This window comes from Hemicordylus capensis, chromosome 3, assembly GCF_027244095.1.
Source record: "Hemicordylus capensis ecotype Gifberg chromosome 3, rHemCap1.1.pri, whole genome shotgun sequence".
Lineage (NCBI taxonomy): Eukaryota > Metazoa > Chordata > Lepidosauria > Squamata > Cordylidae > Hemicordylus > Hemicordylus capensis.
Genome location: NC_069659.1, coordinates 119,536,187 through 119,550,929, shown reverse-complemented (window position 1 = coordinate 119,550,929; position 14,743 = coordinate 119,536,187). Strand labels below are relative to the sequence as shown.

The 14,743-nt window shown below is 43.5% G+C and overlaps 1 protein-coding gene across 5 annotated transcripts in view; it reads right to left on the bottom strand.

The window, feature by feature from the left end:
• Positions 1-14,743, bottom strand: part of ARHGAP6 (Rho GTPase activating protein 6) — a 404,943-nt gene that overhangs the window by 14,345 nt on the left and 375,855 nt on the right. For all 5 annotated transcript variants that reach the window (XR_008319601.1, XM_053310319.1, XM_053310320.1 and 2 more), the window contains exons 5-9: positions 8,810-9,005; positions 7,447-7,502; positions 6,939-7,089; positions 4,647-4,795; positions 2,450-2,629 (exon numbers count right to left, since the gene is read on the bottom strand). Coding sequence is in view for 4 of the 5 variants with exons in the window: in XM_053310319.1 (XP_053166294.1) it covers positions 2,450-2,629; positions 4,647-4,795; positions 6,939-7,089; positions 7,447-7,502; positions 8,810-9,005 (732 nt within the window). In the remaining variant the exon portion in view is untranslated. The remainder of the gene's footprint in view (positions 1-2,449; positions 2,630-4,646; positions 4,796-6,938; positions 7,090-7,446; positions 7,503-8,809; positions 9,006-14,743) is intronic.

Here is a 14,743-nt window from a genome sequence, read left to right as displayed (position 1 = left end):
TGTCCATCAGGGATGTGCAAACTAGCTCAACCTCAAGCCAGTTCACCATCGAGCTGGCCCAGTTGAAGAGCTTGACCTTGAGCCATAAGAACAGCCCTGCTGGATCATGCCCAAGGCCCATCTAGTCCAGCATCCTGTTTCAAACAGTGGCCCACCAGATGCTGCTGGAAGCCACAGGCAGGAGTTGAGGGCATGCCCTCTCTCCTGCTGTTACTCCCCTGCAACTGGTACTCAGAGGCATCCTGCCTTTGAGACTGGAGGTGGCCTATATCCCTCCAACTAGTAGCCGATGATAGACGTCTCCTCCATGAAGTTATCCAAACTCCTCTTAAAGCCATCCAGGTTGTTGGCTGTCACCACACCTTGTGGCAGAGAATTCCACAAGTTGATTATGTGTTGTGTGAAAAAGTACTTCTGTTTGTTGGTCCTAGATTTCCATGGGGGTGGGGTGGGGGGTTAAAAATGGCAGACTTAACACTTCCAAGGCCTCAGGGGGTGCTGCTGCAGCCGTGTGGGTAGGGTCTGACTTTGGAGGCCACGTGGTCACTAGCCACGCAAATGGCCTGTGATCATGCATGGCGGCTTTGAGCTTGGAGAGGCCATAATGGCCTGTGGGAGACCAGGGGTGGGGAGAAGCTGGCAGGAGGTGGGAGAACTGCTGGAGTCCTCCCCTGCAACAGCACCCCCTGAGCCCTTGGAGGCAGTAAGGCCGCCATTTGTATCCTTCCCCCCCACCAACAGGCTTGAATTTGAGCCAAGCTGGGCCCTTCATTCAGGGTGCCAAAACCAAACATGTCTGGTTCAGTTTGAGCCCAGTTTGGACTCGAACTGAACCGGCAGACCAGTTTTGTGCATATCTCTAATGTCCACTCCACAGGACAGCAGAACTTTTGAAGCAATGATTTGCAAAATGGGAAGACATTGCTGAGGGAAGTTAGACTGCTTTTAGCCACCTCACAGCCTCGCTGACAGTGGAAGAACACACCCATCCCGAAGACTGAATGTATTTAAACTACACTTTTTTTTAACAAGTCTGCAGCAGTAGGCTATTATGTAGCCTCTAACATAATAAAATAGCGAACATTGACCATGCATTTAACTCATGCAACCAGAGTGACAATGAATGTCCTGTTCTGGAGCAGGACCACAATATTGTAGGTAGAAAATATTGCAGAGTTTGAATGCCAGAAAAAGAAGTTATTTACAAGGCGACTACAGATAAGCAAATATATGGACTATAAATAAGTCAATTTTTTGGTACAGCAAACTGTATGGGATGGCCCCAACTGCTGTCTTATACTTTTATTCCCTGTTCATTTAGCTAATTAGAGTTTCTATGCTATTTGTGTTTAGTATTTATGACATTAACTTACATTCAAGTGAGCAATAATTTTCTAGATCTAAAGTACATTCTGTTTTTCAACCTCACCATCCATGAGGTTGCCTTAAATGACATGAAAGAACTTGGTGTAGCAAGATGCCTAATTATGCAAATTAATATGTTCCTTTTGGGGGGACTTAAAAAAAGATATATCATTTTGACAACTCACTAATTTTCATGGGGACCGCTGTTCTGTGCTCCAACCAGTGTTCCCTCTAAGGCAGGCCTGCTCAGGCCCCCCAGCTGTTTTTGGAATATAACTCCCATAATCCCTAGCCACAGTGACCAATAGCCAAGGATTATGGGAGTTGTAGGCCAAAATCTGCAGGAGGGCCAAAACTGCGCAGGCCTGCTCTAAGGTGTGCACATGTGTGCGCACACAAGTTTTCTGATGTCCACTCAGTTAATTTTAGATCTCACTCAGGCTGAACCAGGAAGGCCCCACTCTGAATGCATGTGCAACACCCTGCCTTGATACCACCACTCAGAACAAAACTCATTCCCTGCACAGATGAAAAACTTTAAAAGGATCACTGCTCCCAACAAGATTAAATAGTTGTATAATCATAGATAATAAACTCAGTTTGTTAACAGCTGAAGATCCATAATGCTACCTGTATTATACCATGCAAAATTAGAATTCCTTTACCTTACAGTGCAATTTGTGTGTGTGTAAATTCACTCTGTATTAACCATTTTCTCTTTCAGCAAGTTAAAACACACACACACACACACACACACACCATAATACGAAAATATTATCATCAAAACCCATGGTATCGGAAAAAACACTTCCTTTTCTGCTCACTGAAATGTGTGAACATCCAATCATGTAATATACAGCAGCTTCACTATCCGCCAAATGGTCTTTTTTGAGGGTGGCCCTCAATCTTGGAAATCTGTTACCAAGTCCAATGTGACGAACCCATTTGAGAACAATTGCTCAAAAGCAGACTATAAAATAAAAGAATATGCAGTATTGTGTATTTTAAATAAAAACGAAGAAAAAATTACACACAATGTGTGCCTAAAGCTTTTCTGATCTAACGTAAGGAAGTATTTACGTACCATGAAGAGCATTTCATAGTTTTCTATCATCTTTTGTACAACAGCAATAATTGCAGTACTCTCCTCGGCGCGAGCAGTACTTTGAACTGTGAATTCTTTGTCTGTTGTCTTCTGTTTGTGTAACAGATTAGGCCCAAAGATAGTGGCTAGGTTAAGCGATGTCATTTTGTTTCCAGGAATCTAGAAGCAACAAAATAAAATTTGAAACAATTCTGCTAATAGCTTTCCAGTACTTTGTTGTAAGCTCAGCCTCTACCCTTAACTGCATTGTCTGAAAATTATCATCATACACACTAAAAACAAACACATGATGAAGTGCCTATCCATTTGGAAGTGAAATGGGGCACCCCAAAATAAATTAGTGGTTTCTAAGCCTGTGCATATACATAAATGTCGACTCTAATCCAACTGGGCAATTGTCGGGAGAGGCTGACATACCTCCTCCTCAACTGCTAGGTAGGGTCAGAACTCTGATGTTTGACCAACCACCTTCACCCTTCCCGCGTCCTCTTCTCAGACGCAGTGGGGTCAGGCTGCATCATGTCCTTTTTGCTTCCTAAGGGGAATACTGAGTTAGCTAACTCGTTCCAGTTTGACTTTGTATTTAAAAAAAGCCAAGCTTGACAGAAGGGCCGTGCAAGGTCGATAGCTGAATGAGCATTCCCCTTAGAGAGTGATCAGGATGTGATCCTCCCTAATGGGAGTACTGGGTCACTTAGGCAGCTTTTTACAAAGTCAAGCCAGGGCCTAAGGCAGAGTGTCACACACCTGGCTGATAAGGTGCTCCCCTCGGGGCGAGCTTCACACTCTGACTGGGCACTTCCCTCAAGGAATGATGAGGACACATCCTTATCACTCCCTGAGGTGAGCATCCATTTGGCCAGCCACTCTGTTTGGTGCTCTGCTTCCTGAAGTGACCAGTCAGAGCGTGAGGTGAGTGGCTGATCAAGCACTTCCCTCAAGAAGCAACTGGTCACCCAGCTAGCCATGTTGTACTCTTTGGCCCCAGTTTGGCATTTTAAAAAGTCAAGCTGGGGCAAAAGACCAGTGCACAGTGGCAAGCTATGTGACTGCTCCTCTTGAGGATAAAGGGGATCTGGTGCAGTCTGACCCTGCTCCTATTCAGGTCCAAGATGAGGAGAAGGTGGAGAGGGAAGGGTACTAACAGGCATCATGGAATTTCAGTGGAGAACCTCAATGAGAGGAGGGAAATTAGTCGGGAGTTCTGACTGTTGACAGTCCCTTCTGATTGATGCTGCTCAACCAATTCCGATAATGGCCAACAAAGGATGTTGTCAGGCCCAACGCACAACCCTAGAGGTTTCTACATTACTGGGCAAACCTGGTAGATAGGTGCAGGTAGAGAGGTTAGTCATATAAAATTAACATTTAAACACATACATACTCCAAGTGGCCCTGTGAGTCTGAAGAACCTTATGGAATGTTGAGGGCAAAGGGCTAAGAAAATAGTAGAAATCATGCCATTCTCTAAACAGAGGGAACTCTGGTCTTTGGACTCTGTTGCTACTTTTTGGTTGAAGAAGAGAAGGGAACACACTGCTGCCGCCTAGGCACAGTTACACTAAGATTCTGGATTCTTCTATTGTTTTCTGTGGGCAGCCCTCACCGTGGGGTGGGATGGTAGTGGTGGTGGAAAACAGTATATAAGCAGTGAAATGGCCAGGTTGGAGCTGACCCTTGTAGTGCCATTTCGTATAGCAGGGGGAGGTCTAAAAGAAGAACTGTGCACTACAGGGCTCCTGTTGCAGGGTGGCTGGAGCCCTGGACAACAGTATTATTCTCAGGAGCTGGGAAACACTGCAGGTTTTTGTTCCAGATCCCACTTGTCTGCCCAATCAATATACAAAATCAGTTCTCAAGATGTCAACCCATCTTTATACTTCTATTATTTGAGATTATCAGTGTTGCTAAGTTAGTTCCATTAAGTGAGATTGCCTGAAGCTGAACTCAACAATCTTATGGTATTCAAAAATGTTGAGCCTTTAAAGGTGGATCTATGTGTTATATCACAAGGGATACAACAAACAGTTCTCCCTGTAGCTGCTTCTATGTGTCATGGCCACACTCACATCACATAGTCATTTCCAGTCCATCACCAGTGAGGAAGAAATCAGTTTTCCTGATTTCAAACCTACTTTATTCTTTGGGGTAATACAGAAAAATTATCTGAACTTACCTCCTGGCTGTCTTCGTCTATCCTGTCTTCTGCATGGCTAGCAACGGTGGCCAAGAAGTGGAGGAGTCGATGTAAGGTGTCACAGTTGCAGGGAGGTAGAAGATAAATAAGGAGTTGCAGGGTGCTAAGTTGCTCATGAGGCTCCAATACTAAAAAAGCAAACAGATGTATTTGAAGCAATGTGTCATTATTACAGAACGATATCCATGATACATTTTAATCTTTTAAGACATTCAGTGACCAGAGTGCAATTTCCACAAACTAGAAATACTTAGGTACTGATAAAATGCCTAAATTGGGCTGGAAAAAGCAGGTTCATTTAATTTTGTTATAACATGATTAACATGGAGATCAACATTTGCACTAATGGTTACGATTCCTGGAGAAAATTCTACTATTGATCACATTTATACAGCTACCTGAAATCACAGGGATTGGATATCATTTCAGGATGTACGACTGTTTAACAGCTGGGCAAGTAATCAAAATCAAATCTTTATGTTTCCAAAGTCATACTTTACCACTTGCTTTGAATCAGGGGTAGACAGTGTGAACTGTGCTTAGCCGTGATGCATTTCCAAGCTAGTGTTAGTCCAGTCAATCATGCTACATATGATTAGTATAATGCATATTTGAAGTAATATGCTTTATCATGACAGATATAGGGCAGGCATACTGCTACTCTTGTGAAGTCATATTATCAATAGATCTTTAGATTCTACCTCCCACCCCCAACTCCAAACCTTATTTTGAAAAACCACTAAATAGGACAGAACAGCTCTGAGTATGCCTGTAGTGAAGATTATTATTATTATTATTACATTTATATCCCGCTCTTCCTCCAAGGAGCCCAGAGTGGTGTACTACATACTTGAGTTTCTCTTTCACAACAACTCTGTGAAGTAGGTTAGGCTGAGAGAGAAGTGACTGGCCCAGAGTCACCCAGCTAGTTTCATGGCTGAATGGGGATTTGAAGTCGGGTCTCCCTGGTCCTAGTCCAGCACTCTAACCACTACACCACGCTGGCTTGATTATACCATGTCTTAAGAGAAGAGTTAACATCCATGTCTTAAGAGAAGAAATCCCCAAAGTGCTTTAGCCCATGGGATTCTGATCTTACTGGTGAGATTTGGATTCTGGAGTTCAGGAGGAATCAGATTCCCATAGAAGGGGGGAAAGTGTGACTCTCAGGCACCAGCCTTTGTCACCCAGTGGCTACTCGTAAGATGTCTCATAACAAGAACGTGCATCTGTGCCCAATACCAAGGACCCTAGGCAAGGTCCTAGATAAATAGTGGCTTTCTAGGACCCTCTGGAACCCAGGGAGAAGCTCTTCAGAAGACATGAGCAGAAAAGGTTCAGTTCACAGTATGGTGGCTGCATGGCCGCCATTTAGTCTTAGGATCAGCTAGAAGTTAATCAGGGAGTGGCAGCAGAATTGGCATCTCTTGACCAGCTTTGTTAAAGATGCAAAACACTGCATCCATAGTATGTTCAGAGATCAAAATACCTCAACTCATTTTACAAATGGAGAATTGACCATTAGGACTTAATCCTGCCCCAAGCACAGCAATCTGTTCATTGAATTATACTGGTACTTTATTTGGAAGCTGTTCAGAAATTTTGTCTTCATTTGAAAAACTTAGCATAATTTTCTTATACAGGAGGACCTTGTTAATTGCGGGTCTGGCACTTGCAGTTTTGTGTATCCGTGGTCGAGTGATGGATACTCAATCTTGGCATACACAGAAAAAAGGCCAAAAAAAGGGGGGGGTGTTAAACCTGCATATCCGTGGGTCAGGAAATTACCCCCGAGTTTACCCCTGGCTGGAAATACCCCTGAGTCATTTCAAGCCTCCATTTTTAGTTTGGCAGAGATTGGGAGCCATTTTATGACTCATTTTAAAAAGAAAATTCCACCCCTCCTCTACAATTTTTGGCTGATTTTGTACTCATGGGGAGTATTGCTGGATTGCTTGGGCACTGCGGAGCACAGTAGACCACTTGTCCCATGATTGCAGGGCCATTTTACCCCTTTGTTGGACATTTTTCTGACCTCCGGGAACCTAATCCCCAGATTTCCATAGTGCCAATGATCCAGTATTTGTGGTTTGCAGATCAATGGTAGTAGCCGAGAACGGAACCCCCACAAATACTGAGGTTCTCCTGTATGTTATGATGAAACCAGGAACAAATCACATTAACTGCTTCTAATCTCTGTACCATTAAGGACAGATTAGGTTGTGTATGCATTTTTAAAAATTGGTAAAACAGAAGGTTGCCAAGGCTCACGGAGAGTGTTGATAAAAGGAGTATAAAGCTCTCTGGTCAGCAGTGGGTCAGGCATGTCACGAAGGAACTCCTTTAACAAGGCAGCCACATCATGAATGCTGTGTTCCTCATCCAAAATTACATCTACACCACGGTCAAACTCTTCACGTAACTAGAGAAATCAATGCAAGAGAAAAAGCACATCAACACATTTGCATTATTACATTATGTTAAAAAAGGCTGAAACATGGCATTACTGATTTGTCAACCAGCTAGATATTATGCCAGTGCTAAGAAAAAACTTGAGTGAGGTATATAAATGTTTCTGAGGGTAGGGTAATGAAATAAAATAAATATTTATGGGATCCATCCTATCTAAATATAATTTTAGAGTATTTGGTCACATGACAACAGGTCTGGAAAATACTAATACCTCCATAATCTCAGTTATGTTGATAGAAATTCTCAGTATCTGATCTATATGTCAAGTGCAAAAAAGAGGTAACGTTCATGAGATCTGGCAGCTCACCTGTCTTACTCTCTTTTTTGAGCTCCCAACTCGGAATATCCCCACTGTCTGGAGACCTGAGAAGACAGCAAATCATTTATTTCATTTCATTATATAAAGCTTTGGGGAAATAAGCATATGTTGCTAACTCAAATTTTCTAGAATATTTTCATGTATTTATGCTCTGTAGCAAAACATCTGGGAACTATGACAGCAAGGTTATATCTGGAGTCAAAATCTTTTTCTTCCCATATAGCATAAAACTGATATTTGTCTACCATTCAGGGGGAAAAAGGTGGTTTGTAGCTTTTTCAGTTAATCTTACTGCTACCCATCCATGTTATTTTTTTAAGTTCCTCTGTGGTAGCTGTTCTAGGGCAACACTAGGGGGAAGTCTAAGATTAGTGTCAAGCATAACCTGCTTATCTCATTTATATAAAGATGCTTGTATTTCATCTTATTGATGTGGGCAAAAAAACCCTGTTCATTATGAGAACTTGCCAAGAAGGGCACAGCAAAAGATCCCAAAAGAGACTGTTATTGTGTTGGCTCATACATCACTTCCTCCGCCATAACAGGTAGGAAGAAAGCATGAAAAAGTGCATAAACCGAAGACTCATAAACCTCCTGTCCATGAGTTCACAAAATCTTACATAAACTGGGCTTACACAATTGTCAAAGGTCACATATATCACTCATTTATTCCATGGTGCCCAAAGTTTGCAACAGCACAATACAAGCAAAGGGCAAAACTAGATAGGACACTGGGGAATGTGCAATTTATTTTTAAAAAAATTACTGAAATGAAGCTAGCATGGTTTTCAGATCTGATTAGCACAGTTTCTTTCTAAGCAAGAAAGGGGAAAGCTACAGGGTCGGCATGTATCTCTTCCCTATGAATAGAAACCCTGCCAGGTCAGGTTTTCATTGGAAAGTTGATCCAAATGCAAACAATTAAGCATTCCCTTTCTCCACATCTTTATTCCAATTAGTTAGGCAGTCCTACTCTTGCATTTCAGTTATAAAATGCCAGTGAGATATTGACTGCACAACTCCTCGAGTTGTGTGTACTTTGGGCAGAGCTACTGTGTGCTAGAGACACGCATGAGGTCCTTCTGAGGAACAGCATTCTTCCATGGTGCTTCTCTTTTAAAAGATATATGAGAACCAATTACCTTATCTATTGTCTTTATTATTAGATTTATATCTCACTTCTCCACAGATTTGTGCTCAAAGGAAGTTAGGGTTGGAGGCCAAGGAACAGCTATGCCACAATCCGAATGTCCAACAATACTCACAGTGTGTGTGTTTATGAATCCATGCAAGGTATGTCTACGTGGACTAAAGCCATATATCTTTCATTGCAAAACTGAGACACACATACCATGTTTTTCTAAATGCTGGCAGCAGCTGTCTACAAGCCGAGGAACCTGTCTGTAAATAGGATTTAGACTTAGCTTCTTGTCCCTGGCCTTTTCTTTCTTGCTCTGAGCTTCAGCAGGCAATGACAGCTGTAGAGCTTCTAACAGTCGAGACTGACTATCATCAAGGTCAGTAATCGAGTCCACAGACATTGCACCCTGCAACAGACATAAAAACATGTCATTGGGATAGACAGAGAGAAAATGAACTGTTTTTTACCATTTGGGTTGTAAGCCTTTAAGCAGAAGTGTCCATAAATCCAAGTTTATCTTCAAAACCACAGGGGATTGACTCTTAATCTGCAGAATGTAGTAGGGGAAAATTTATACTGATTTTTTTCATTGAGCATAATGTTGCTGAAAATTAGTGAAAATCTAATTACTAAGAAAAAATTCTTGAGTCTTTTCCTTAACACTCTAATTGCTAATGGATCTTTTTCATTTTAAGCATTAGCTGAACAAATGTTGGACAAATGATTTTGAAATATTTCAGCCTAATGGTCCAGATATATCCTGTGGGGGGTCAAGGAAAGCCCTCCCCTTAACTATTGCTTATATGTCCCACTTCAAGGTATTAGAGCTGAAAATCCAACATAGGGCATGGCAGCTTTGTGACAGGAGGTCTAACAATATTGCATTTTGGGAAGCCTCAGGTAGTTATATTACACTTTTCAAACTCAGAGTCTGCATTATCTAGATTGTCGTATTTGGAGACATCTGGTGCTATTTGGTACTATTTTGTGTTGAAGTAATAGCCAGCAACCCCTGACAGAGGTGCACCTAGGTAATTTTGGAGCCTGGACCTAAAGGCCTTCGGAGGCCCCCCTCCCCTGCAAATTAAGCGTCATCATGCTGGGCCACGCGACCACACCACCCAGAACAGACTAAAGAGGATTTCGGGGGGGCCCAGGAGCTGTGGGGAGCCCTGGACTTTCGCCCAGAAGTCCAGGGGTAAGAGCACCTCTGACTTCTGCTAACCGAGGCACATTTGTGGTGATTCTCTTTATTTAGCATGGGGAAAGCAAGTGGCCCTATCCATCCTGAGCATAGCATTCCTCTAGTGGTTGTTAAGGATGTGCACGAACCTGTTCGGAGGCCCTTTTATGGGTCTCCGTACAGGTTTGAACACCATGCTGTTCGGAGGCTTGAAGGAGGGTTTAACTTTAAGGGCAGGAGAGGGTACACTTACCCCTCCCTCCGCTTCTCCCCTGCTGGCACTCCGTTAGTAAAGGCTCCATCAGGGCGGCAACATACCTCACTGACACCCTGTTCCCTCTTTGGCTGGAAGTGCCGGGTGCATGTCAGGCGCACACAAATCTGGCGTGCATATGCGCACCTGGCACTTCTGCCGAAAGAGGGAATGGGGCAGCAGCGAGGTAATGCCACCACCCCAATAGAGCCTTTACTAACAGAGCGCCATCAGGGGAAATGTGGGAGGGAGGGGTAAGTTATCTCCCGCCTTTGAATAACCCAGATTCTGACCCCAAAATTTAGAAATTTGGACCTCCATTTTGTGAAAAAAATGGGTTGAGTGGTAGTCCCCAATGGGTGAAAGCTACCACCCAAATTTCAAAGAAGTTGGGCAAAGGGTTTATTTTTAACAATTTTCCCCCACATGTTTTTAAGCTTTTCTCCATAGACAATAATGGTGATTTCATCAGCCTTAGTTATAACTCCTCGGGGGGGTGGCACCAAGGTGGCCCAGAGCGGGTTGTAGTGGGTGGTAGTGCCCAATGGGTGCAAGAAAGCTACCACCCAGATTTTAAAGAAATTGGGCAAAGGGGTGTTTTTAACAATTTTTTTAAAGATGGTGTGTCTTTGTGGCAGATTCGGGACAGAAAAAGGGTTCCGGGGCAGAAGAGTAGGTCAGGTGGTAGTGCCCCAATGGGTGCCCGCTACCACCCAGATTTCAAATAAATTGGTGAAAGGGGTGATTTTAATGTTTTTCTGAAGTTTACACATCTTTAAGCTTTCCCCCATAGGGAATAATGAGGATTTCAGCAGCCCCATAACTCCACTTGTGGGGTGACAGGGTGGCCCAGAGTGGGTTGTGGTGTAGCGCACATAGGGTGCCTACCACCTCCCAAATGACAAGCCCATGGGACACTGCGTTTTGTTGTTTTCAATGTCTGGGGGAAAAAACAGGTGTTCTGAGAGTTGATTCTCTGGTAGGAAATGAAAGTGGATTCCTTCCACCCATTGGGCACCACCAACCACCACAGCCTGCTCTGGGCCACCCTGGTGCCCCCACATGGAGTTATAACCAAGGCTGCTGAAATCTCCCATGGGAAAATGAGTAAAGATGCGTGAAGTTTAAAACATTGTTAATAATCACCCCTTTGTCCAATTTCTTTGAAATTTGAGTGGTAGCTTCCGTCCATTAGGCACTACCACCTACCCCACTATTTTGACCCCCAGAACCTCTTTTTGCCCCAAGTTGATTTGGAAACTTTGAGTACAAATCGAATCTGGGGTGATCTGTGGCTGGGGGGAGATTCAAACCCCAAACAAATTGGGGGTAATTCAATTCAGGTACAAATCAAATTGAAAAAACCAATTCATGCACATCCCTAGTCAAAACGACAAACAGAAGGAATATGTAGTAACACCAGCTATCAGGTAGATCTTGCAAGTGAGATGAGTGGCCAGATGAACTGCACTATGTTTATATCACATAACTGTGGTTTTGCAACGGTAACCACTGCACTCTCACACTTCTGTGAGAGCCCATCACTTAAAGGGCCACTATATTCATATCCTTTGGCAAATTGCCAAAAGTGCCCAGAGGCACTAAGAAGCAGCAGAGCAGTTTTTATGTGGCAAAAATATGGCTGCAGTTCCTGCACACGAGGAAGCAAGTCCCATTGAACTTAGCAGGACTGACTTTTGAGCAAGAATACATATGATGATGGGCTGTCGGTTTTTTTAAGCACACAAGGCTGGTTCACACAAGCATTAAAATCAGGGTAGGAGATGGACTACCCTGATTTGCTTGACACAAATCCATCCAGTCCAGGTTGTTCAAAGCAGAATAGCCCTCAGTTAAAAGCTTCTCCACCTGGCTTTTAATTGAGAGTGGTCGAGAGGATAGCCCTCCTTCCTTGAATCTGTGGTCATGAGAACTCAAGTGTCTCTTCTGTTCAGCAATCACACAGAACACGCCCTCCTCTAAAGTAAAACTAAAAATTAACAAATCGTCAGGGCCAGATGGCATCCACACAAGAGTTCTGAAGGAACTCAAATGTGAAATTGCCGATCTCCCAGCAAAAGTATATAACTTGGCCCTATAATCAGGCTCTGTACCAGAGGACTGGAAAGTAACCAATGTGACTTTCAAAAAGGGATCCAGGGAGGATCTGGGAAATTACAGGCTGGTCAGCTTAACTTTGGTGCTGGGTAAATTGATGAAAAGCATACTTAAGGACAAAATTGTTAAGCATATAGAAGAACAGGCCTTGTTGAAGGAGAACCAGCATGGCTTCTGCAAGGGGAAGTCTTGCCTCACTAACCTTTTGGAGTTCTTTGAGAGTGTCAACAGACATGTGGATAAAGGTGATCTGGTTGACACAGTATATTTGGACTTCCAAAAAGCTTTTGATAAAGTTACCCACCAGAGGCACTTGAGTAAACTTAGCAGTCATGGAATAAGGGGAAAGGTTCATGTATAACTGGTTGAAGGACAGGAAACAGAGAGTAGAAATAAACGATCTAGAATTTGGGGTAAACAGCAAAGTGGCCAGATTTGCAGATGACACTAAACTATTTAGGGTAGTGAAATCCACAAAAAATTGTGAGGAGCTCCAAAAAGATCTCTCCAAAATGGGTGATTGGGCAACAAAATGGCAAATGCGGTTCAATGTAAGCAAGTGTATAGTGATGCACATTGGGGCAAAAAAGACCAACTTCAAATATACACTAACGGGATCTGAGCTGTTGGTGACTGACCAGGATTGATATCTTGGGGTTGTGGTGGACAGCTCATTGAAAGTGTCATCTCAGTGTGTGGCAGCTGTGAAAAAGGCTAATGCCATGCTAGGAACCATTAGGAAAGGGATTGAAAATAAAAAAATATGAATATTATAATGCCCTTATACAAATCTATGGTGCGGCCATATCTGGAGAACTGTGTACAGCTTTGGTCACCGTATCTTAAGGATATTGTAGAACTGGGAAACGTGCAGAACAGGGCAAACAAAATGATCAGGGGCTTGGATCACCTTCCTTAGGTGATCCTTCCTTAGGAGGCTAGGCTACAGCATCTGGGGCTCCTTACCTTGGAAAAGAGGCAACTACAGGGAGACATGATCGAGATGTATAAAATTATGCATGGAGTGGAGAGGGTGGACAAAGAGAAATTTTTCTCCCTCTCTCGCAGCACTAGAACCAGGGGTCACACCATGAAACTGAAGGTTGGGAAATTTAGGACTGACAAGAGGAAGTACTTTTTCACACTGCACATAAGCCATCCATGGACGTGTCACTATGCAAAACACACACTATGATCCAAAAGCTGGAACAGCTTCAGCAGGGCTGATTTTGTCTCCTGCTCCTTTGTGGCCAGAGAACAGCTGCTGACATCATGAAGCTTTTCAATTTGGCTGGCAGTACAAAGCATGCTGGGAAGGCAGGGGTGTCTTTGGAGAACTTTCTATAAGGTGCAAAGCTTGCAACTGCCAAGTTCAACAATGGACACTGTGGCTGCCTTGGTTGTCTGTTTCCTTGGTTTGCAGGCCCAAACAGAGGTGCTGCTAATGAGGTAGGAACTCTCCTGACCTCCAAACCCGCCCCCCCAAATGTTAGTGAGAGAATTGACTTACAAACTGAAATAATGGAATGCTGGGGGTGGGTGGGGGAGGGAGAGTGATATATCTTTACATATGAATAAGGATGTGTAGCAGACCCTAGATGCCAACAGCAGGATACACATAAGCTTTAAAAAAACAATTAACTGTATGAACATTAGTTTGAATGTGGAACCTACTTACTATAAGCATCTAAAAGAATGTAGGCTAGGTGTGGGCGGGGAGAGTCTGTTCCTTAACTTGAAAGACAAACCAGACCCTGACTAGGAAAAAGCTCCCATCTGTCTATGGGTTGGAGACTGCCTTCGTCAGCCTGATGGATGATCTCCAATTGAGAACTGACAGAGGGAGTGTGACTCTGTGGGTCATTTTGAATCTTTCAGCCATTTTCTATATTATTGACCATAGTATTCTTCTGGAACGTCTGAGAGGATTGGGGGTGGGAGGCACTCCTTTGCAGTGGTTCCGCTCCTACCACATGGGCAGATTCCAGAAGGTGTCTCTTGGAGACTGTTATTCGTCACAATCTGAACTTTCCTATGAGCTCGATATTGTCTCTGATGTTGTTAAACATCTACATGAAACCCCTGGGAGAGATCATCAGGAGATTTGGTGCAGGGTGTTAACAGTATGCTGATGACACACAAATCTATTTCTCTATGTCAACATCTTTGTGAGAAGGCATAACCTCCCTAAATGCCTGCCTGGAGGCAGTAATGGGCTGGATGAGAGATAACAAACTGAGGCTGAATCCAGATAAGAAGGAGGTACTTATTGTGCGAGGTCACAACTCGGGAGACTATTTTGATCTGCCAGTTCTGGATGCGGTCATGCTCCCCCGGAAGGAACAGGTACGCAGTCTGGGGTTCTTCTAGATCCAAATCTCTCCCTGGTGTCCCAGGTTGAGGCAGTGGCCAGAGGTGCTTTTTATCAGCTCCAGCTCATACACCAGCTGCGTCCGTTTCTTGAGATGAATGACTTCAAAACAGTCCTACATCTGCTTGTAACCTCTAGGCTGGATTACTGTAATGTACTCTATGTGGGGCTGTCTTTGTACGTAGTCCAGAAACTGCAGTTGGTTCAGAATGTGGCAGC